At 42.0% G+C, this 25,319-nt stretch overlaps 1 protein-coding gene across 2 annotated transcripts in view; it reads right to left on the minus strand.

Moving 5' to 3' along the window:
• Window positions 1–25,319, minus strand: part of FAM189A1 (family with sequence similarity 189 member A1) — a 454,124-nt gene that overhangs the window by 234,450 nt on the left and 194,355 nt on the right. For both annotated transcript variants that reach the window (XM_040642676.1, XM_040642675.1), the window contains exon 2: window positions 16,661–16,717. In XM_040642676.1, the coding sequence (XP_040498610.1) occupies window positions 16,661–16,717 (57 nt within the window). The remainder of the gene's footprint in view (window positions 1–16,660; window positions 16,718–25,319) is intronic.

Below are 25,319 nucleotides of genomic sequence, written 5' to 3' on the forward strand. Positions count from 1 at the left end.
AGACACATACTGGAATGAAATATCACAGAGAAGTAAAATAAAAATGATAGGCAAAGATAGCAGGCAAATCCGAACAAAAGAGAAATGAGGGTGGTGATCTTATTTTAGACAAAGCAGAACTCAAAGGCCATAAAACATTCAATTGGGCAAGGCCACTTTAGATTACTAAGTGACATAATCCACAAATAATAAACACTAATATACTTAAGAACATAAAATTCAAATAGAGCAAACAGTGATGGAAGTGAGAAATTGGCAAAAACAGAGCTCCAGTGCGAGACACTTATCTGGATCATGGAGCAAAAGAGGAGATGGAGTTAATAGTGGCTGTGGGCAGTTGTCTTCTCAGTTGTGTCCCTGAATTTTCCAGGTTTTCTAGAATATGTTAGCTAATACTCACATAGTATGGGGAAAAAAAAAAAAAACCCTTCATCAAAACCTGTGTTTGGGAGATTCCTGGGTGGTTTAGTCCATTGAGCGTCTGACTCTTGATTTTGGCTCAGGTCATGATCTCAGGGTCCTGGGATCAAGCCCTGCATCCTGCTCTGTGCTCACCATGGAGTCACCTTGGGATTCTCTCTCCCCCCTCCTCCTGCCCCTCCCCTCACTTGTGCTCTTTATAGCTCTCTAAAATAAATAAATAAAATCTTAAAGAAAAAAAAGAAAGACCTGTGTTTGGTAATACCACACATACAGGAAAGCCAGGTAATGTATTTCTTCCTCCTAAAGTCAATCTGCAAATAATCAGTGGGACTGATTTTAAAAGCTTTTGTTAGTCATTAGATAATACTCCCTATTTACAGTGCCATTTTAAATCAATTTCCATCCATTTTCTATCAGTAATTGAACCGCACAAAGTGAATCAACGATCAAATCTGAAACCTTTGAGTTTTCTTTTCATTCCTAATCAGAATTTTTGTATTTTAGTAAGAATTGGAACCTACAGAAATTTGATTTCAATGCACATAAAAATCAGGGTAAAATATGGATGTTCCAATGTTACTGTTACTTATTGTACAGCGAAAAAATTATTCAGGAATCAAAGATGAGGTCCGTGAGTAATATTCTTCATTAAAGGAGGCTGGACATTTGAAAGAAAATCCGATAACTAATAGCCTATAAGTTACAATTTTTTTAGAGCTGGATAAGTAGAGAGAGTTCCTCAGAACTGCATATTAAATTCACTTTCAATTAAAATGGTTCAGCATTTTAGTCTTATGATTTGTATGCTTGGTAATACTTTTAAAATTAACTGTGCCACAGACAGACATACCACATACTTCTCAGCTGCAATAATTTTCCTAATGCTATATCTTTATAACAGTAATTGCCTTCTTTCTGAAAGAATATGCAGTTTGAATCTAGTGACACTTCATTTATTACTTTTCTTATATTAGAGCTACCTCAGCATATTGGACTTTTTTTTTTCCTTAATGACTTTTTCTATTAGAAGACCATGAAGACCCCAGGGCAAAGGAAGTGCATTAGGAAAGAGAGGCATTTTAGAGGCGGCAGGAATGTCTAAGGTGGACATCAGAAAATTCTTTTTTTTCTTTTAAGACTTATTTATTTATTTATTTATTTATTTACTTATTTGAGAGAGAGAGAGCGCACACACTCGAGCACAAGCAGGGGGAGGAGTAGGTAGAGGGAGAAGCAGGCTCCGCCGTGCTGAGCAAGGAGCCCAATGCGGGACTTGATCCCAGGACCCTGGGACCATGACCTGAGCCAAAGGCAGACACTTAACCAACTGAGCCACCCAGATGTTCCAACATCAGACAGTTCTTATCAAAAACAGACTGTACAGGAGACCCTCCATTTCCTTTAACCATGGATGCTTTTGGCAAATGTCTATTCACAAAAGGCTATGAAATTTGCGAGACTCATCATTAATATAGTGGGTTAAATTGCCAGCCCAGCAAAACGCACATTAAGTATGTCATCGGCCGTGCCACTGCCACTTTCAGTTGAGGGGTCACCCTGCACCTGATCCCTGGTCAGCTAGGACCCACCAGAACACCTGGATCAGGAGACAGAGCTCCTCCTGCCCTGACAGCAGACTCTGTCTTTTCCAGACCATAAGCATCAGGTGATTACGTCGGTGCTGGAGCAAAACGAGTCCATATGGCTCCACAGGGTCAAGAGTCAGTTAACTAAAGTGTGACCAGGAAGCACTTCAAAGAAGCAACTCCATGGCCTGGCAGGTTTGGGCAGTCACTTATCTCCTGCTGCTGGAAGTGCCCAAGCAGAGGCTGAGGACAACTCTGAAAGCTAGAGAGAAGATTCAAGAACCAGCTGCCGGCTCAATCACTGCCATTCCTTTCTCCCAAAAGTTTCTGCAGTTGAATTTCTCCTGGACCCTTGGACCTTATGCTTTTCTTGCTTCTTGGATTTTGTTGACGTGGTTCTGCTGGCCTGGCAAGGATTCCACTCTCCATCCCACCTGCATGAATGCCGCCCGTCTCATATACAGGTTGAATCCCATTCTCCCTGTAAGATGCAATCTGAATCAATCCTTCCCCACTTCAACCCCAGTGGGAGCAGCAGAACATAATGAAAAGAGCAGACCCTTGAGAAGCAGATGAATCTGGATTTCTCTATCCAAACTTTGGCAATTACCATTTCTGTGACTGTGGCCAATTACACATTACTTTTGGAAGGAATGTGTTCTTTACTTGTAATAATGAAAACTTGTCTTGGAGGGCTGTTATGAGCTGATACACAAAAAGCACCAGCAAACCATCATCTCCTTTCATTTTTTGAAATAAAAATTAGGTGTAATTCATTTCTTGATTAAGTTCTAACTTGCAACTATTTCCTATTATCTCCTATTACTCTTTTAATACATTTATTGCTGTTTATATTTTTCCAACTCTTATCATTTCCTCATCTAGAATCTAAACTTTTGAAGGCAAGTCTTAAGCTTCTTTGTTCCCAACTCAATTTACAGCTCAGCATCTTGCATGGTATATTTTATCTGGAGGACTCCTGCGACACCAAAGACTCTGAGCCTCATCTCATGACAGTTCTGAGCATTACTGCTGGCTGACCATGTCCTTTACATGCCCAGGACACAGAGAATAAAGAACTGGTTGTAAGACAGAATCAGCCCACGGTTATACACGTGAAGGTCATCTATTGACGCATGCCAGGAAACACGTAAACAAGCCTCAGTAACCAGCAACAGGGCAAACTCTTCTCTTTTGGAAACACCCTAAACTTTGCTGATGCCCACAACTGGGGATACTAGATACTGGGTTTGTTATCCTCAAGAAATTGATCAGGGTCTGAGGATTCAGCTACATGCAACCCATCTCACAGCATATTAACCAGCGGACATGGATTACAAGTAAACCACTCAAGCCACTAATAGATACATAGAAAGAGTCTAGGATGCCCTGCAGAGGCACATACCGGGACATCTGCAGCATGGAGGTATGCAAGCTCCATAAGGCTCCTGAGCTCCCAAAGACCACCGCCTGTCTACAATACTATTCCTATGGACCTTATCACTCTCCGGTCTCTGCCCTCAGAGAGAGAGAGAGAGAGAGAGAGAGAGAGAGAGCAAAATTCCCCAAACTGGCCTATGGAAATAATTCCTGTCTCTAAAAAGATTCTCAACAGCCAGTCAGAAGCAACAACCAGGGGAAAGTCGATTAAAGTTGTTTCCAGGTGCAATTCAAAATGATGCATTTAATTCGTTATGCTTTTAGGCACATGACTACCTTATTAGATATCTTTGTCTACCTTGTTTTTAATTTTCCGATCCAAGCTCACTGTCTCTTGTAGAGAATAAGTTTTATTGCATTTTCAATTAAAATGTGCCTGATGGATCAAAACAAAAGAATTTATACTAAGAAGTAAATGACTCAAGCAAATATAAAAAAAACCAACACTGTCATGTTTTAATAAAATTGGGTATTTTACCAATGACCATTTTTAATTTCACTTGGCCTTGAGTGGTTTTCTTCTGCTGTACTTTAATCAGTCTGTGTCACTCTTGGTTTTCTGGTGTGACTATCTTNTCCCTAATGAAATTTAATACTGTTAGTAAATTTAAAGATGAGCGTATTAGTCTATCTTCATAAACAAGATAGAGGGTTTTAGATACTTCAGCAGCTTTATTAGCACAGTAAAAGTCTGCATTGTCTCAAAGACCTGTACAAATTTGTGCACGTCTTACTTCCTTCTCCTCTTTAGCACTTAAGGAGTGAAGGCTTCATCTTTAATGTAATCAAGCAAAATACATTCTCGGGAAGAGAGGTCATGATCTTGACTGTAAGAAACCCCCAAAGTGGATTTATAACGAATTTTCTGAATAAATAATGACTCCAAATACATTTACATTAAATATATTAACCTTTAGCTCACCTATATTTTTAAATAGCATATTAAAGTTATATTTGAGCTCAATTCATGAGCTTGAAAGAAAGCCCTACAGGCTTTCTATAACTCACATTAAAGGTTAAAGTGATTCAAACATTTTTTTCCCACAAAATATCGCCAAACATACAAATCTGTAGTGAAACTAAAGCTGAATTTCTGATGGGCACAGCAGGAAATATATCTGTTGGTACAAAAATTCAAAGACACTTTTAAAAAGAAGTTAATATATGCAGCACGAGCTTTTAAGCTTTCTTATATTGGAAAATGATTGCCATAGCAATGAAAAGAGAGGGGGGAAAAAGGTACCCTAATCCATGTTGAAGTTCATTCATCATACACTTCCAATTCCTTGGCATTTGCATGTTTCATTAAATACTACAGTTGAGAAAAAAAAAAACGACAACAGAATTCAAGCTGAATGGAAGGGGAATGAAAGCTATTTTTTTCCATCATTTATCTATAGGTTTCTGATAAATCTGGCACTATAAGAATCAGTCATTTATACTTGGGTATAAATATATAGAGCTGGTTTCTCTAAAACTTGGGAGTAATTATTTTTTTTTATTTTTTAAAGAAAGCTATTCTTTTTTTAAAGATTTATTGGGGGGGGAGGGGCAGAGGGAGAGAGAGACTCTCCCGTAGACTCCCCACTGAGCACGGAGCCCAGGCTTGATCCCACGACCCTGAGATCATGACCTGAGCCAAAATCAAGAGCTGGATGCTCAACTGGCTGAGCCACCCAGGCGCCCCTTACCTTGGGAGTAATTAGTAACCATCTATTAATTCCACTCCTGGGACAGTTCCAATGAGTTAAACTCCAAAAGACTGGAGATTTTCTGACCACTGCCCAGCATGGTGGGAGAGCTAATCCCAGCTCTTGGTGCCACATACTTGGGTTTCTCAGGGCTGGAACGCTCCCTGAAGCTTAAGAACCACCCAAACACCTGTTGGAATGAATGTAAAACTATGGGAGCTGCCTTTTTTGAGAAAAGAAAATATGAAAGAAAAAAAATCTTCCTCTATCTGGCAGCTTCTAATGAAAAGGAAATCATGAAATAATGAATTGGACATAAAAGCATTTTATTTAGTCTGATGCTGTGCTGCAGTAAGTCTTAGCCTGACATGCTAAGGGAGCTGAATTTATGCTTCAGTAAGCTAAAGAAAGAGGCTTTTTTTGTTGCTAAATTTAAAGATCTCAAGTAAGGCAGCATGGCACAGTGATTAAGAACAGAGCTTCCAGGGCCCTATCGGCCTGAGCTGGTGTCCAGCCTCCTGTTTACTGCCCCCCTTCTGTTCCTGTGCCTCAGTTTCTCCTTTGGGTGGGATGGTAACAGAGGTGCCCCACTGGGGTGTCACGAGAACCAAGTGGTGAGAATACTTGAAAAGGGCCTGGGTACATAGTACATTTTACAACCATGCTCATTAGTACGGAAGCTAAACGGAAATGATGCCGTGGGTCTGGACTAGTATTTTTTTTTTTTAAGTGGCTCTCTTTTTTCAGGTGGCTCTCATGTACAGGCAGGCTGAAGGCTGGCCTAGAGGATAAGAGCATGGGCATATCACCCGGGTTTAAACCTGAGCTCTGCCAATCACAAGCTGCAAAACCTCAGGCATGACTAAACCTTGTTGTACTCACTTTATAGAATGGCCCTTAGAAGAGTGCCTGGAACATGGAGAATCACTGATAACTGTTAGTAATTCCTGTTGTCACCATCATCATCATCATCAGCAGCTCAGGACAAGCCCGGCTTGAGGTACCTCTGAAGCTTCATAACGGATACTAAAGTTGGAAAAGCAATTCTACCTGGTGGAAAATCAACTTTAGTGCTCCTCCCTGAGCTATTCGCCTTTCCCAGGAGGCCTGACATAGAAGATCCTGCCAGTCCCCACGGACCTCCTGCGTTCACAGATCCCAAAGACGGCCTTGCCACCCCAGGGCAGGACTACCCAAGGCGGGTGACAGGAACTATGAAGGGCTGCATGCCACCCCATCAAGAAAACACAAGACACCAAGCAACCAACTATACCAACCACCTGCCCACATCAACACAGTCCTTCCTTTGTACGTATGAACAGGATAACCAAGGACGGGCTGACATTTGAGTAAAACGAATTTTCTAAAAAGCTAGATGAATAAAGAGGCCAACTGACCTGTGGGGGGAGGTGAGAATACAGAGGAGTGAGGAATCCTGACAAATAAAATTTTAATTAATACCCCTGAAGGAGACAGCACCCATACAATGAGTGCTTCACAAACTGTGAATGTATTGCTATGAAAAAGAAGCAATTAGAGAACGAGAGAGTTTTCTGAAAATAACATGCTGTCAAAATGAAGCATTCAACAGAAGGGTCAAATAGTAGAATGAAGAAAGCTGAGGCCCAAATTAGTTATCCAGAAAATAAAACGGAAGAAATAACACAGAAAGTAAGAAAAATATCAAAAACCGTTAAGAATTATTTGGCTTCAATTTAGCAGGTAGAATATTCTACCTACTCCGAGTAGGATAAATTCTAGAAGGAAGAGAAATATGAGAAGAGATATAATCATAAACTTAGTGGAAGAAATTTCCCCGGAAAATTTCTCTTGAAATATCCAGCAGACAACTAATCCGATCCAGAACATTACGTCACTGCGGTGTGTTGCAGCCAGATATAAGATCAACACCCTGTATCTTTGCAGAAATCACAACAGAAAATATATTCCCATCTCCCGATAATACAGACATTATTTGTCCAGAAGTTAATAAAGTGAATGCAGTCACAACCAAAATCAAATCACTATCAGTGTACAACTTTACAAAGCGATTCAAAAATTTACTGAAGAGAAAATACACATAAGGAGCAAAACTTACAAAAAAATAAAAGAGTAACTTATTATAAAGCTAGACTAATTAATATATTGTACTGGCTTAATAATGGACCAATAGACTCATGAAACAGAATAGAGATTAATATACAGACCCATGTCTAGAGCTGTGGGGAAGAGGAGGACACTTCACTTGTGAGGAGAAACATTGAACATTCAAAAATTGCTGCTGGAGGAATAATTATTCATTTGGAAAAAAAAGTTAGAGGTATACACTTCATACCATATTTAAAAGTAAGTTTGGGGTCAATGACCTAAACATAAGAAGTAAAACTATAAATGTTTTTGGAAGTACACAGGAAAATAATTTCAGAACTGTGGGGCAAAAACAATCTTTTCAAGTAAGAAACCCTAGACAATATATAAGAAAATAATAACAACAGAGTTTGCAAGATAAAAAGATAACAATTCTATATTTTTTAAAAAGACACTTCATTAAAACTAAAAAGGCAAACAACAGACTGGAATAAAATATTAGCCATTTAAAGCAGAAAAGAATTACTATATGAAGAAATCCCACATACCAAGGAACCAGTCTTATGGAAAATAGACAAAACGAATGAACAAGAAATTCACAAAAGAAATTCAAAGGAGTAATAAAATCTTGCTATTTGTTTTCTTTAAGTCTCATCTATTCTCTGTTTCCCTTTTCTTTTTTTCTGCCTTCTTTTGGATAATTAGGTATTTTGCATGACTCCATTTTATTTCCTTTGTTGGCTTATTAGCCAACTCTTCATTTTTTTTATTTTAGTGGTTGTTGCAGAGTTTATAGTCTACATTTTAGCATACAGCACTTTGCCTTCAAGTGACAAACTTCTTCACGTATCTTTTAAGAGCCTTACATTGTAATACTCCCTCCAAACCTTTACACTATTTTCTTCATACGTATGTTAAAAAACCCACAAAATACTGGTGTGTATTTTCTTCATATTTTCTGTCCTATGTGTGCACTGAACTGCTCAAATCTGTGGATTTATAATTTTTATCTTATTTTCAAAATAAAATTGGCTATTATATTTTTTGAACCGTGATTCAACTGATATGTATCATTATATGTATTTTTTAAAGATTTATTTATTTCAGAGAGAGAAGAGAGAGAGAGAGATCACAAGGGTGGAGGGAGGAGCAGAGGGAGAGAGAAACCCAAGCAGACTCCACAGTGAGCACAGAGCCTGACTCGGGACTCTATCTCATGACCCATGAGAACACAACCTAAGCCAAAACCAAGACTCAAATACTTAACCAATGGCTCCACGCAGACACCCCAACATATAACATTATATTAGTTTCAGATGTACAACATAATGATTTGAGATATATATATATATATATATATATATATATATATTACAAAATGATCACCACAATAAGTCCACTTAATGTCCATCACCACACCTTGTCACAAAATATTTTTCTTGTGATAAGAACTTTTAAGATCTACTCTCTTATTTTTAAATATTTTTTTCTGTTAATCCCCACTTCTTTAAGGACCCCCACTCCACAGATATTAGGTTTCTTGAAATTCTCCCCTATAGCTCACTAATGCTCTTTTCATTTTTCACAAATTTTTGTCTCCATGTTCTACATTTGGATAACTTCTAGTGCAATGTCTTGAGTTCACGAATCTTCTCTTCTCAAGTATTTCTTTTAATTTATTTATTTGAGGGTGACAGAGAATCTTAAGCAGACTCTCCACTGAGCACGAAGCCCAATGCAGGGCTCATTCCCGCAACCCTGAGATAACGACTTGAGCCCAAACCAAGTGTCAGATGCTTAACCAACTGAGGCACCCAGGAGCCCTTCTTTCCTATTGAATCTGCCATTAATCTCATCCAGTGAATCTTTTCTCTCTTATATTGAATGTTTCATCACTCAGAGTTCAAACAGGTATTTTTTTTTTATACCTTCCTGTCTCTAGTTAACTTTTTGAACATCTGGAATACAGTTATAACTGTTTTAATGTCCCTGTCTACTATTTCTAACATGTGGGTAAGTTTTATATCAGTTGAAATTGGTTTCTTTTTTTCCTCACTTCAGGTTGTATTTTCTTGTTTCTTGGCATGCCTAGTAATCTTTGATTGGATGCCAGACATTGTGATTATTATCTTGTTGGTGCTGGATATTTTTGTACTCCTATGAGCATTCTTGCACTTTATCTTGGAACACAATTAAATTAGTTGGAAATGGTTTGATTCCTTTGGATCTCACTTTTAAGATTTGTCACAGTGCTTGCCTCAGCATCACGTACATTAAGATCTGTCACAAAGGACTGGAGGGACATGTACTCTGGGGTTAATCATTCCCCATCACTGAGGCAAGATTCTTCTAAAAGTATTCTACTCACTGCCCAAGCAAATCATGAAGTTTTCCAGTCTGGATGGTAGGAAAGCCCTGCTTTTGTGCCTGCATTTCCCCCTGATGATTCTTTCCTGACCTCAGGTGGTCTCCTCACATGAAAAAGCTGATCAATATCAACTAAATACTCACAGGGAATCCTCTGCAGACTCCAGAACCCTCTGTTTGTGGAATTCTATCCTCTCTGGTACTTTGTCCTGTGAACTCTAGCCACCTTGAAATTCCCAGACCTTCACCTTCTTCTCCTTAACTCAGTGAGTGTGCCAGGCTCTTCCCATGTTTCCCCTACCTGTGCTGCAGCCTGGAAACTGTCTCACAAGTGGAGGCTGGGGATAATCTTAGGACATACTATTAACGGTGGAGGATCAAGGTAGAAGGAATATAGAGTAGAATCAGGCCAGATTTATTGCTATCAGCTAAGCAGAGATCCTGGCATTCAAGGTTTAGCTGGAGGAGTTAAGAAAAGCTCAGTTTGTTTGGTCTGATAACATATGAATCCCAAGGTGGGCTACTCTAAATGAAGTTGAAATGCCAGACCTCCTTGATATACTGTAAGAGGAAGAGATCTAAAGGCTTAAGGAGACTGGAATAAGAGTGCATTGATCCTTAAGACTTGCTCATATGCCCTGGAGGATCCAGGGAACACACTTTTCACCACAACTATAAGAAATCTGTGAGAGGAACTTCAAATCCTTGAAGAGCTTTGTGGTAACTCTTCTCTGCAGGTCAGAAATTAGAGTGGGAATGTCTGTGTTACCATCAATCTAGGTTCCTTAAATGCAATAAGGATTATGGAACTCCTGGGTGGCAGGGACCAAGTGACAGCACTTAATCACCAAAGACCATGTGGGTATGGTTACTGAGCAGACAGTGGGGCCAAAGCAGTATTCAGAAGAGTCTGACTCACAGAGATGCTTGATGTTGGCCCCTAGAGGTTCTATTTTTTTTTATTAAACCTTCACTGTACACATTCTCATCTTGGTTGATAAAATTTTGCAATAAACTAAACCAAAAAGCCAGACTCCTCAAATAAAAGCAAACCATAAACCAGATTCCTCAAACAGTATAATATATAATAACAGTAAAAATACAAACAGTACTTCAAAATTTTTTTAAAAAATTATACTACCTGTGATTATGTGTGAGACTAGTCCTATCATTGATAAATAAGCAATCACAAGATGTTTCACTGAATCTTTCAAAAATTATTTAAATCAGAGCTATTATATAATCTGATTCTTAATTTCAATCCAGCATAATGTAGAACCTTTTATAGTTTAACTTAAGGAAGACAATTATCTCAACCACAGGAGACACTTCTCAAACTATTACAAAAAAACAGAGAGCAAGAAAAGCTTCCAAAGTCATTCTGAGGCCAGCATTACCCAGACACCAAAACCAGACAAAGACACTAAAAAAAAAAAAAAAAAGAAAGAAAACTACAGGCCAGTATCTCTGATGAACACAAATGCAAATATCCTCAACAAATAAATATAGCAAACTGAAGCCAGTAATATATTAAAAAGTTAATTTATCATGAAAAGGTGAGATTTATTCCAGGGATGCAAAGGTGGTTCAATATCCACAAATCAATCAATGTGATACATCACATTAACAAGAGAAACGATAAAAACCATACAGTCATCTCAATAGATGCAGAAAAAGCATTTGAAAAAGTCCAATAGCCATTCATGTTAAAAACTCTCAACAAAGTAGGTTTAGAGGGAACATACCTCAACATAATAAAAGGCCTTATATGAAAAACCCACAGCTAACATCATAGTCAATGGTGAAAAACTGAGAGCTTTCCCTCTAATATCAGGAACAAGACAAGGATGTCCACTCTTACCACTTTTATTCAGCATAGTACTAGAAGTCCTACCTGCAGCAATCAGACAAGGAAAAGAAATAAATGGCATCTAAATTAGTAAGGAACAAGTGAAACTTTCACTATCTGCAGATGACATGATACTATATATATAAAACCTTAAAGACTCCACCAAAAAACTACTGGAAGTGATAATGAATTCAGTGAAGCTGTAGAATACAAATTCAATATACAGAAATCTGTTGCATTTCTATATACCAATAATGAAGTAGCAGAAAGAGAAATTAAGAAAACAAGACCATTTACAACTGCACAAAAAATAATAAAATACCATAACCAAGGAGGTGAAAGACCTCTACTCTGAAAACCATAAAACACTAATGAAAGACATTGAAGATGACACAAACAAATGGAAAGCTATTCCATACTCATGGATTAGAAAAACCAATATTGTCAAAATGTCCATACTAACCAAAGCAATCTATAGGTTTGATGCAATCTCTTATCAGAATACTAACAACATTTTCACAGAAGTAGAACAAATAATCCTAAAATTTGTATAGAACCCCAAAGGACTCCAAATAGCCAAAGGAATCCTGAGAAAGAAGAACAAAGCCGAGATATCACGATTCCAGATCTCAAGATAAACTACAAAGCTGTAGTAATCAAAAGTAAAGAATTTTATGGCATTAAAATAGACACACAGGTCAATGGAACAGAATAGAGAGCCCAGAAATAACCCCGTGATTATATGGCCAATTAATTTGTGACAAAGAAGGTAAGAACATAAAATGGGGAAAAGATAGCCTCTTCAAATCGTGCTGGGAAAACTGCACAGCTACATACAAAAGAATGAAACTGGACCATTTTCTTATCCATACACAAAAATAAACTCAAAATGGATAAAGACCTAAACGTGAGACCTGAAACCATAAAACTCCTAGAAGAAATCTTAGTAATTTCTTTGCCATGAGCCACAGAAACATTTTTCTAGATATGTGTCCTCAGGCCACGGACACAAAAGCAAAATTAAACTATTGGGACTACATCAAAATGAAAAGCTTTTGCATACTGAAGGAAATCATCAACAAAGCGACAAGGCAGTCTACTGAATGAGAGAAGGTATTTGCAAATGATATATCTGATAAGGGGTTAATATGCAAAACATATAAAAAATTATATATACAATTCCAAAAAAACAAATAATCTAATTTAAAAATGGGCAGAGGACCAGGGAATAGAATTTTTCCAAAGAAGATATACAGACAACCAACAGACACGTGAAAAGATGTTCAACATCACTAATCGTCAGGGAAATACAAATCAAAATCACAGGATATCACCTTACACCCATCAGAACGGCTAGAATTAAAAAGACAAGAGATAACAAGCGTTGGGGAGGATGTAGAAAAAAAGGAACACTTGTGTACTGTTGGTAGGAATGTAATTGGTGCAACCACTTGGAAAACAGTACGGATGTTCCTTTAAAAATTAAAAATAGAATTCTCATATGATCCAGTAATTCCACTACTGGGTATTTACCCAAAGGAAAAGACATAATGCATCCCTATGTTTACTGCGGCATTATCTACAATAGCGAAGATATGGAAGCAGCCCAAGTGTCCATCCACAGATGAATGGATAAAGAAAAAGTGGTATATATACACAAAGGACTATGACTCGGCCATAAAAAAGGCTGAGATCTTGCCATTTGCAACAACATGGGTGGACCTAGAGCATATTATGCGAAGTGAAATAAGTTGGACTCAGAAAGACAAATACCATGTGATTTCACTCACATGTGGAATTTAAGAAACAAAACAAATGTGCAAAGGAAAAAAAGGGACAAAAAACCAAGACTTTATAAATATAGAGAACTGGTGGTGGCCAAGGGGAAGTGGGGTGGGGGATGGGTGAAAGAGGTAACAGGGACTGAGAGCACACACACCATGATGAGCACTGAGTAATGTACACAAGTGCTGAGTCACTCTATTGCACATCTGAAACTAATATTATATGATATAATAATTATAAACTAATGAACAATATAACCTGAAACTATATAACTAATATAACTAATAAAAGTATATATTAATTATGCTTCAATTAAAAAAAAAGAACCACAGTAATGCAAAAATACGTACTCGCTGCTGAAATAGCTATCGCCTGTTTTCAGCATTATGAAAGGCTCTTATAAAATAGCAGGGCAAAAAAGTCACAGTATTTTTCTCCTCCTTCTCCCTCTGGCATCACATTCACCAGCCTGGAAGGGGCAATCTCCTTCCCCATCCTCTCAGACAGCCTGCTGCCCCCTCTCCCTTGCTTTCTCCTAACAGAGGCTCCCCTCCAGCATATCAGTCACTCTGGGGGAAAAGTATACCCTTCCTCATCCCATTTGTCTTATAAGATTGGACTGATGAAAAGGAAGGAGATGTAGCAGAGATGAGGACAGCCCCCCACGCACCAGCGCTTCAGAGGAAAGACATGGCCGACTGACCAGTAGCAGCACTCAAACCCTGCCTTCAGCACCGCCATGATGGCTGTCCTCACCCAGCCAGCCCCTGCAGGGCTTTGCACACGGTAGGCCCTGGATCCGCAGGGCCCAACACTGCCTCTTCCAACCACCCTGAGGGACATACAGCCTTCTTCAGAGAGGGCAACTCACTTTGGCGGGGGGGGGGGGGGGTTTTAGGGAGCAGCGGTGAGCCCCCTGGAAATGAACCAGAATAGTCACCGTGGCTGCTTCAGTTTTATGCCTCCAGAAAGAAGCAAACACTATCACCAGGGTAGAGGATAGAAACACGAGCTTGGTATGAAAGAATTATTTAAGTCAAGACTTCAAGCCCTTCTAGCTGAGTCCAGAGAGTGAGCCTTTACTAAGGAATCAAAAAGCTGTATTGTCACAACTAATAAATTATTGAACACTACATCTGAAACTAATGATGTACTATATGTTGGCCAATTGAATTTAAATTTAAAAAAAAAGACAGTATTGTCCTGGTCAACACAGAAGAATGTTCTTATGGTAAAGACAAATAACTGTCTACCAAAATTCCTGCCCACCTCTTCAAAGTACGGAGCTACTGCTGGGAAGTGCCCGTCCAGGAAGGGGCTAACTTTTCCACCTTCCGTCCCAGCCAGACAGGGCCATGTGACGGGCGCTCCCCCATGGTTTGACGTGTGAGTGACGAGGGTCACCTTTAGACCCATCCCCATTGCCTTTCCCCTTCCACTGAAATGCAATGGACTCCAAAGGCCTGGGGAAACTGTAGAGCCCCTTCTAGAAGGAAGCAACCAGGGACTCTGGATCCCCTGTGATGGCGAGCGGCCCACTGCCTGGCATGCCCACTCTAGAAGAAGCATGTCCTTCGTCTGTGCTTTTGGGTTCTTAACTCATGTCGTGTTAAGCCACTGAAAGTGTGGGGTTCGGTACAGCACCTAGTGTTATCCTAACCCATTCCCTTCCCTCCCTAAGTAAGGAAAGTGGTCAGTCGAGCTCGGGGAACCGTTCTCTTCCAACTTGGGCTTGGGCAGAAATAAATCAAGGGGACAAAATGCTGAGGACCCCAGAAAGCGGCTGGTCCCACAGCGACGGACGGGGACTAGGGCGCAGGCGCTCTAACGTTCCGCGACAGCAGCTCTGGCAGGGGCTTTATGCCTCCTTCTAGGGTGAGGCCCTGACCCCCCATCCTACGGCTCTGGCTTCCTGAGCCAAGTCCACAAGGAGTCCTGACTCCTCATTAGCTAGAAGCTGCGTAGCCTCCCTCACAGTTAAATGCCCAGCCCGCGAGAATCTCCATCCTGGGACCGGGACTGGGGGCGGGCATGAAGAGTGGCTGGGTGACCACAGACGCCATTCCTCTCAGCTTTTCACCCACACACCCGCCCAAAGGAGCGGTGGCTTTTCCTCGTTTGGCAGCCAGCGTCAGAGGCCTTCCTCGGCCTTGCCCATGAGGGCAGGTGAGGAGGAATGGAACAGGCTGGCCCCGTGTCCCCGAAGGGAACCCGACAGCACAGCCAAAGGACATCGGGCCCCACAGCCGGCCTGTCCACCACCATTTTCCCTGCACAAAGGAGACAGCTTCTGGACACACTAGTTGTGATTTACTTTAAAATACTCCAGCAAGGAGTATGGATCAAACATGACAGGCCAAGGTTGATATTTGTGGAAGACGGGGGCGGGGGGGATACACGGGGATTCATTATACTAGCTTCTCTCTCGACTTGTGTGTTTGAAACGTTCTACATAAAAAAACATTTTTTTTTTTTTTTTGCAAAAGAAATTTCTCGACGAGTCATCGGAGAAGAGGCTCACTGAATTAATGCCACTCTCTTCCCGATGCCTCCTCAGGATGCTGTGGTTACTCTCGTGAGGAGGAGGTGTTTACAACAGGCAGATTTGTGGGATTTTGCTGCCGCCATCAATATTTAGTACGTGTCATTATCTCCAAACCTAATCACTTAAAGAAGGGATTTTAAATAATTGATGACTACAAAAGAGAAAAAAGCCGCGCCGTGTTTTTCATTATCCATCAAAACCCGGAGAACCTCTTCGTCTGGCCCTGACACGGACACATGAATATATTAATGTACACACCAAGAAAAACACGCATACAAATCAATAGACACGAATCTGCTCGGGGTACCTTCCTGATGGAAAAACCATCCTCTCCTTTCCATCTCCCGTGTGGCCTGCTCCTGCCCCGCAACGGGGCCACGGCAACGGGAGAAGGGGTTCCAGCTGCACCCCTTTGCTCTTCTATTCAAATAAATATCCTCTTCTGAAACTCCGAGTTTCAGTCCCCAAAACACACATGCAGCTTACGTTTCTTGAACTCTGATAAAGCAGGCGCTGCTCATGTGTTCGTACGCCGCATATGTGTGTGTGTGAAAGTGTCTACACGCCTAGCATAGACTCCTACTAAAACGTCTTTGTTCCCGGCACGTCCACAGAGGAGCGCACCCAAAGAGAACAAACGAAGAGGACGCACGTGAGCATCTCAGACAGGCACCCGACGGGTACTCCCCGGAGCAGAGAAGGGAAGATGCGCAGTGGTTGTTACCTACGAGCCCCTCTGCGTTGAGAGGTTCCAGTTCTGTAAAGGTCTGTGTCCCGCTTTCTGCAAAGAAGGCAGAATTCTCTTTGCGGTCACCTTTAAAGCGCTCACACCCCCGCAGGGAGGGCCCCGCTCCCAGGCCGCCGTGGAGACCGGGTGCAGACTTACCACAAGCGAGAGGGGCCTCTTCCAGGACACGACACCGATGAGTCCTGAGAGCAGCACCTGCAAGGACAAACGGTGCAGGAAGGTAAGACTCTTTGGAAACCTTTACCGGACAATCAACACAGTCCTGGCGTTTCAACTTGAAAAAGGACTACTTCTAGAATCCACCCCACGTACATGAGCGCGGGGACAAGGAGGCTTGTCGTGAGCCCAGATGCTCACAGTCTGCAGCCGCTGTGGGCGGCACGTGGGCCTCGAGACTGCCAGGAGCTGCTGAGAGGTCACTTAGGCTCTGCATGGACGGGCCCAGGAACAAACGCACTTGCTGAAGAGCCTCCACTGGGCATCGACTCCACTCTGGTCCTGTGAGTTATATGGCCGTGTGACTTAAAAATCACACAGAGGACTGCAGACACTTTGGGGAAAGGCGGAGCTCCCCCCTTGCAGGTCACCTGGCCACGTGCCTTCTACCCATGGGGGCTGGGCATGGCGTACCTGGCAGGCCCCCTCTCTCCTTTCCCACACTTGGTCCCCCAGCCACTTCCCACGTCACCAGGAGGCGGTGACACCCGATGAGGCCCCCAGCTTCCCACACAGACAGAGAGCTGCCGGCTCCTTTCCCAGGCCAGCCCCTGGCCTCCGCGGCCCTGGGTCCCACCGAGAGTGTCCCCTCCAGGACATCTTCTAGCAGCCCCCCCGCCCCTGGCTCCTCCCTGTTGCCCTAACCCCATGAGCACCCTTGTGTCTTCTGTCTCAGGAGAACCACCCCTCAGCTCCTGGCTCCCAATCCCTGAGGCACGCGCTGGCCACGGATCCCTCCATTCCCAGTCTCCTTGGGTCCAGACAGGGCCGACAGATCACGGAGACACAGCTGTTCCCTCCCCACTACAATCTGGCTTCAGCCCTCACCACTTACACACACACTTCCCAAGGTCAGCGGAGGGGTCACTGAGTGCAACACACAAGTGCAGTGATCAGCTTGAAGACCTGAGGTTAACCACACCCTCCTGTGCGAGGCTCCCTCCCCACTAGGCTTTGCAGCACGCCCCAGACGTCCTCCCACCTCTCCCTTCCCTTCCCACTCCCCAGACCTCTCCTCAGACTTTCTCTCCTCCACCCTGTGGCTCACAGGAGGTCCATCTATCATTCGGGGTCCTCTAACACCATCCGTTCCTCAAACGCTGATTCACGGGGTCCACTGGGCACCGTTCCCGGTGTCGCTCTCCACCTCAACGTGCCTCAAAACGCACTTGGAAGCTCTACCTCCCAGCCCAGTCTCTCTCTTGTCACCTCTGCCTCCTACAATGGCACCCCTCCTCCTGGTCGCTCAAATCCAGATCCGAGATGGTCCCGTCTCCCTCACCCCCAGCATCCAACCAGACACTGCAGCTCCCCCTCCGCCAGGGCAACATTCTGGGAGGCCCCACTATAACAAGCAAGGTATTTTCATACGAGGTCTTTTGTAAAGATAAATCACCCCAACTTGGTGCTGTGGGCATGGGCCAGGCTGTTGGGTCCTGAGCTGGAGGGCTTTGGCTGCATTTCCCCTGGGACTCCAAAAGGACTGACCCAGGCCTAGAAAGAGAGCATCCTACTGAACAGCCCCCCAAGACCCCTTGGCAACAGACTCCAGTTAACCCTCAAACACTTCTGCAGACTTAGACCCAACATGCTAGTCTCAGGTAGATTTCCAAACACCAGAGGTTCATATAAAAGATTTCTGAACCTTATTCACACACACACACACACACACACACACACACACACACAAAACAAACAAGCAAAATGAACCAAAGAGAGCTCAACAGGGCTCTGCTCCCAAGCATGTTACATATATATTTTTTCTTCAATGCATGCATCTTGCAAACATGGTCAATATTGAGAAATAGTATTTACGAACACTTTCCCATCTCCCAAATTTCTCTTCACAATGCCACCCAGCTGCAACCTGTATGGAAATCCTTGACTACTGTTCTCCTGTGTCTCTCTGAGCCCCAGTCCCTTGTTCTTCGTCCACAATGTCTATAACCTCTCTCTTCCATTCTGTACCTAACCCACTCTCCCTCTTGTCATCTCTCCTCCCACAATGGCACCCCTCCTCCTGATCACTTAAATCCAAATCCTGGAGATGGCCACAGCCCAGCTGGCTCTGACCTTGCCATCTCCTTAGGATATGACTTCCAAAGAGCGTCCTCTGTTTTCCCTTGACACCAACGCCAGCCTGACCCAAACAAAGCCTGGATAGAGGATGGGAAGGTACACCTCCCAGAAAACATCCCTTTATAACCTGCCTTCTACTTCCCGCTTCCATCATAAAAAATTTTACCTATTCTTCAAGACATGGCCCAATGCCTCCTCACTCAGGAAGGGCCTATGAATTCATGAGTACATGGGGTCCCACTAAATCCCTACACTACCACCAGACCTCTCAAGGCATGTTTAATAAGCTTGGACAGAACTCCTTAATCTCTTCTTCAAAGCTGAAGTTTATAAAACTATCAAATGTCTACAGTGACCAAGCTGCTTGTAACAGACATATTAGTGGAAACCCACAAACCTCCAGAGAGCAGGCATTTATAATCACAAAGGAAGTTAGTTAATATCACTTAACTTAGGCTATGGTAAAATGTCTTGACTTTCCTTGCTTTCATCCTACAGTTATCATTCCATGAATCCTCTCAAATAATTTTACCTCCGACAAATATGTAGTTTACTTTACTGAAGAAAATGTTACGTTTCTAAGAATCATTAATAATTGTTATTGCAGATGGATCCAATTCCCCTACACAAAGGAAAAAATAAAATAAAACCATCAAACTCAGGGCGGCATGCAAATCCGAAGATAATCCCTGATGACCTGTGGCCTTGATCATCGATGTGATGGGTTATCACTCCTGTGAGCCTACTCAGTGACACTTAGAAAGATGTTGCCCCAGCAACACTTTGCAGCCTTGTAAGACCCTGGGCCAGTTGTCTCAGCTAGGCCATGTCCAGACTCCTGACCTAAGAAAACTCTGAATGGTGTTGTGTTAAGCTATAAAGTTTGTGGTACTTTGTGACACAGCAGTAGAGAACTATTTATTACGGACTAAATGTTTGGGTCCTCCCCAAATCCATATGTTCAAGTCCTAACCCCCAGGGTGATGGTATTGGAGGTAAGCCCTTTAGGAGGTAATTAGGGTTAGATTAGGCTGTAAGGGTAGGGCCCTCATGATGGGATGGTGGCCTGACAGGATGAGAAAGATCTCTCTCCCACTCTCTGGATGTCTCTCCATGTGCATACACCGTGGAAAGGCCACATGAGCACACAGTGAGGTTCTGACAGCCTGCAAGACAGGAAAGGGGTCCTCACCAGAACCCAACCCTGATCTCAGACTTCCAGTCTCTAGAACGGTGAGAAAATAAATTCCTGTTGGTCAAGCCACTAAGTCTATGGTATTTCGTTATGGCCACCCAAGCTTATTAATACACTAATATTAATAATTCAGAGTGGAATATTGTCTTCTTGTCTTCAAATGTCCACTCTCTCCCCATGTCTCCCCAGAAGAAGCAGACTTCCCTGCGCCCTGATCTAGAAAACCAGAACACCAGAAAACCAGAGGACGCCTCCTCTGGTCCACTTGGCACCAGAGAAGAAAGGAGCATGGCCCTGCTCAGAAATGACCGGGTCTTAGTTTGAACGACTTTTTGCTCAATCCCAGCTGCCGGTGAGAATTACGCTGCATGTTCTGCCACCTGAGTCATTTTGCAGGTTTATTTTGTACCACTTTAGTGAGGGATGGGGTCATGGAGCTGGTTAGCCGTGAAATTACTGCATCTCATGAAACCTTTGTCCCATTTAATTTGCCAATATCGTTATTCAAAGTCCACAGTTTACACAGAATATGAAGAAATTGAAGAGGGTCAGAGAAGAGTAACATATAATTAAGTAGCTGTGAAAGAAAAGCCAAAAAAGAATGTGAAAGGCATGATATTGCTCAGAGAGAGGCTTAACTTTTCGAGCACCTGCAAGTTGTTAAAAGGACACCAACCCACTTTTTTTCTCCCTCCATTTCCCGCCCAGCCTAAATAAAGGCAAGTGATAATATTAAAAATGAGACAGAATTTCCTGCCGTTGAGGGCGATGAACGGGGATAATAGACTGCCAGGAAGTAATGGCATCCTTAGAGCCAAAGGCCTTCCTGTTTGATTGGTACTGCTGCCTGAACACAGACGCCTGGAAGAGATTAGCTCTTTAAATTCTGTCCTCTAAGATCGAAAAGTCCTTTCATTGCCCCAAATCAAGAATTTTCTTTGGAGCTTCACTTCTGGTTCAAAGGCAAATGGTAATGCACCATTTTAGATAGGGAAGTGAGTCCTTCTAGAACACAGACTTGAAAGCCAATTCAATTATTTTACAAAACATATGGCAGGTGTGTCTAATAGCTACCATGGTATCACTTTACCACTAAGAAGCCAGGCTTCACAACTGTCTGGAGAAAAAACTATTGTTGCAAAAATGGAGCAAATAATATTCTGAGCTGCCCGGAATGAAAGAAGTCTACCAAGCTCATCTCTCCAAGCTTTTCAGACCAGTCCCGTGCTATGCAAAATTCTCCCTTCTGCTTCATGCAGTAGCTGAACGTCCGACTCTATACTACTCAAAATGTCTTTGCTTTCTGGGTGATTTTCTGTGTCTGGGTTTCCCTGGGGCCACATGGCAGGCCTGATTGCGGTATGCAACCCTCAGCCTTCTGTGTCCATCTCAGCTCCCTTCTGGGAGACATACATGCCTTCCCACCCACCCCCTCTCCACGGCTGCTGCCTCCTTCTCTCAGAACATCTCCCAACCCACCATTCTCTCTCCCAATCATTCACTCCCACCTGCAGTCCTGACTTTCTCCACACCACTGCCTGCTGGAGGCATCATCAATACATCGAACTCAAAACATCCACAAGGAAAGCCACTCTCCTTCTCAACCTACTTCCTCCACGATAGAAAAGAATTCTGTAGCTTTTACTCCCCCATCGTATAGGAGCAAAACTAGACATTGATGGGAAAGGTAGCCCCATGAAGGAAAAAAGAAGAAATTAAAATGTTTTAAGATATTCCAAATAACCCATGAGTCAAAAGAAAACCCAAGTCAAATATAACACAGTCTGTTCTGCAGTGAATGTTTCTTTGATGCAAATTACTTCATATATGCTTGGAACCAAACTCATTCGTCCTGGCCCGCCCTGTGCGAGGCAGCCTCCCATCGGGGCTGTTTACTCTGAAGTTTACTCAAAATCCTCAACTGGAATTTGTTATTTAATGAGTTAATAAAGCACCACATGTATTATTAAAACACATTTTTTATTTATTATTTTTTTTGTTTATTTAATTTAAAAAATTTTTTCCTTTTAAAAAAATTTTAATTCCAGTATACTTAACATGCAGTGCTATATTATTTTTAATTTTTTACTTAAAATTTTCATTTTAATTCCAGTTAGCTAACATGCAGTGCTGTTAGTTCCAGGCGTACAATACAGTGATTCAACAATTCTATACATTAGTCAGTGCTCAGCATGACAAGTGTACTCTTAATCCTCTTCACCTATTTCACCCACCCACCACCCACCTCTCCTTTGGTAACCATCAGTTTTTTCCCTGTACTTAAGCACCTGTTTTTTGGTTTGTCTCTTTTGCCTTTGTTTTGTTTCTTAAATTCTACATATGAGGAAGGTAATATGGTATTTGTCTTTCTCTGACTGACTTATTTCACTCCGTCCATGTTGTTGCAAATGGCAAGATTTCATTCTTCTTAATGGCTGAGTAATATTCCTCTGTGTGTGTGTGTGTGTGTGTGTGTGTACATGCACGTGCACGTGCCACATCTTCCTTATCCATGTATCTGTCGATGGACATGTGGGTTGTTCTGTAATTTGGCTATTGTAAATTATGTTGTTATAAACATAGGGATGTATGTATCTTTTCAAATTGGTGTTTTCATTTTCTTTGGGTAAACACCCAGTAGTGGAATTATTGGATCATATGGTAATTTTATTTATAAAGTTCTCAGGAATCTCCATAATGTTTTCCACAGTGGCTGTACCAGTTTGCATTCCCACCAACAGTGCAAGAGGGTTCCATTTTCTCCACATCCTTGCCAACACTTGCTATTTCTTGTGTTGTTGATTTTAGCCATTCAGACAAGTGTGAGGTGCTATCTCATTTTAAAAATATTTTTATTTTAAAGATTTCAAAATAATTGGCTTCCTTTGTAATCCTATCTTATTTTATTTTATGCATTCAAAACCCTTATTCTGAGATGGGCTCCCCAGACTTCCCTAGACTGCTATGCCAAAGGTATAAACCCTTGACATAGACATTCCTTTAGTGCAGACCTTTGAGTGGTCAACTCCATTTTTTTGTTTATGTGGAAATGTTTTACTTCACCTTCTCGCCTGAAAAGTAGTTTTGCTGGGTACACAGTTCTAAGTTGATGGTTTCTCCTCTCCACAGGCTGAAAGTACTATTCCACTGTCATCCGGCTTCTGCTGTTGCCATCAGAAGTTGGCTGTCCTTTTAACTGCTGTTCCTTGACGCAGGAAGTTGTCCTTACTCTTTATTTTTTATTTTTTTAAGATTTTTTTTTAATTTCAGAGAAAGAGTGAGCAAGAGAGAGAGAGAGAGCACGAGCAGAGAGAGGGAGAAGCAGACTCCCCACTGAGCAGGGAGCCCGATGAGGGGCTCGATCCCAGGACCCCGGGATCATGACCTGAGCCAAAGGCAGACACTTAACCGACTGAGCCATGCAGGCGCCCCGGCCTTACTCTTTAAAGACTTTTAAGACCATCTCCTTGCTTTTAGCGTTGTGAGGTTTTTGTGTGATATGTTGAGGTGTGGGTTTCCTTTTATGTATCCTTTTTGGCATGTACTGTGCTTCTGACATGATGAATTTATATTTTTCATTAGTTCTGGAAATCGTATAGCCAATATCTCTTCAAATATTGCCTCTCTGACATTCTCTCCGTCAGAGACTCTGGCAGCCACATGCTGAGCCTTCGTATTCCATCCTCCGAATCTCTTAGTTCTGATTTCATGTGTTCCATACCCATGTTATTCAGTATTTCGTTCTGAAAAACTTCCTCAGGTTTACCTTCCAGGTGACTAATCCCCCCCCCAACCATGTTTAACCAGCTGCTGAACATTTGCATTTGTTTAGAGAATTTAAATTTTATGTTTACAAGTTCTGCTTTTATCTTTTCCCAAATACAACGGTTTGTTTCAGACAGTTTCTTGCTACGTGCTCATCTGTACAATTGCTTAAAATATTTCATATGCAGATGTTCTCAAGTCCAAGATGTGGAGTGAAAGTTAGGTATCTATGTCTGTCGCTTGTTGTTTCTGTTGACTCTCGCTTGCTTTGATGTTTGTAGGCGTGGAAGTCTTTTGTTGTGAACACACTGCTTGCTCTTAATCAGTGATGTTCTGTGGACCCAAAATGGAGAAATTTTCCCCAAGATGGGTATACTTCTGCCAATAACCAGGAAGCACCCGAGATCTAGAAATGCTATGATTTCCAAAGGGCTCAGCTCATGGCTCAACGTGGAAATCTCAATCTGAGCCCTCCCCACCCCACCTCCCTGCACAGTGGACATTCATGCCCAGGGCACCTGCCTGCTCCAGCCACGTACTGCTCTCACCTGCTCCCTGCCTCTCAGACTCCAGCCACCTGCCACTCTGGCCCTGGGTCATTGTGTAGTGTTTGTTTAGGGGTGCGGTGGTGGACCCTAGAGACCGGCAATGCCTCCAGGTACAAGTCCTTTGTCTAGGATCAGGGTGCCAACAGATTGAATATCTGGTGAGGGCTCACTTCCTGGTTCATAGACAGCCATCTTCTCATATGTCTTCACATGGTGGAAGGGGCAAGAGAGCTCTCTGGAGTCTCTCTTATAAGGGCAATAATCCCATTCATGAGGGTTCTACTCTTGTGATCTAATCACCTCCCACTGGCTCCACCTCCAAATACCATCACACTGGGGATAAGGATTTGACATGTGAGTTTTAGGGAGACATAAACATTCGGTCCATAACAACCAGGATGTCACAGATGATTTTCTAGGAAAATATAAGTTACTACAATTGAGTCCCTACAAAATCAAAAAATGAAATGTACCTATAAACACCAAGAAATTGGGAAAGTGGTCAAACAGCCACAAGCAAATTCTTCAAAAGCTTCAAAGTATAGAGATTTCCAACACAATTTAATTTTTTTCTGAGCACAGAGGGAAAAAAACAAGGAAACTTTCCAAATTCTTTTTACAAAGGTCAGCGCAACAGTTACAACCCTGTAAAATATCACAAGAAGAGAAAACAAACCAATTTTCCTTATAAACAGAGGTATACAATTTTTAAACAAAATGTTAGAAAATAGACTTCAGTAGTACATTTAGAAGAATAAAGAGCAAGGCAGGGGGTTCATGTCAGGAATGTAAAGATGGCTCAGTACGAGGAAACACAGTAATAAAATTAATCATATTAATATGACAAAAATGAAAAATAACATTCAGAAGACGTATAAAAGGCATTTGATAAAATTCAACTGCTATTTTTTATGAAAAAAAGTCTTAGTTTAATAGGACAAAATAAAGATGCTCCAAATTGCCACCTATATTCAAAATTAATCTGTGCAGAATT

The sequence above is a fragment of the Ursus maritimus genome, unplaced genomic scaffold (assembly GCF_017311325.1).
Source record: "Ursus maritimus isolate PB19 unplaced genomic scaffold, ASM1731132v1 scaffold_27, whole genome shotgun sequence".
NCBI classification, from domain to species: Eukaryota; Metazoa; Chordata; class Mammalia; order Carnivora; family Ursidae; genus Ursus; species Ursus maritimus.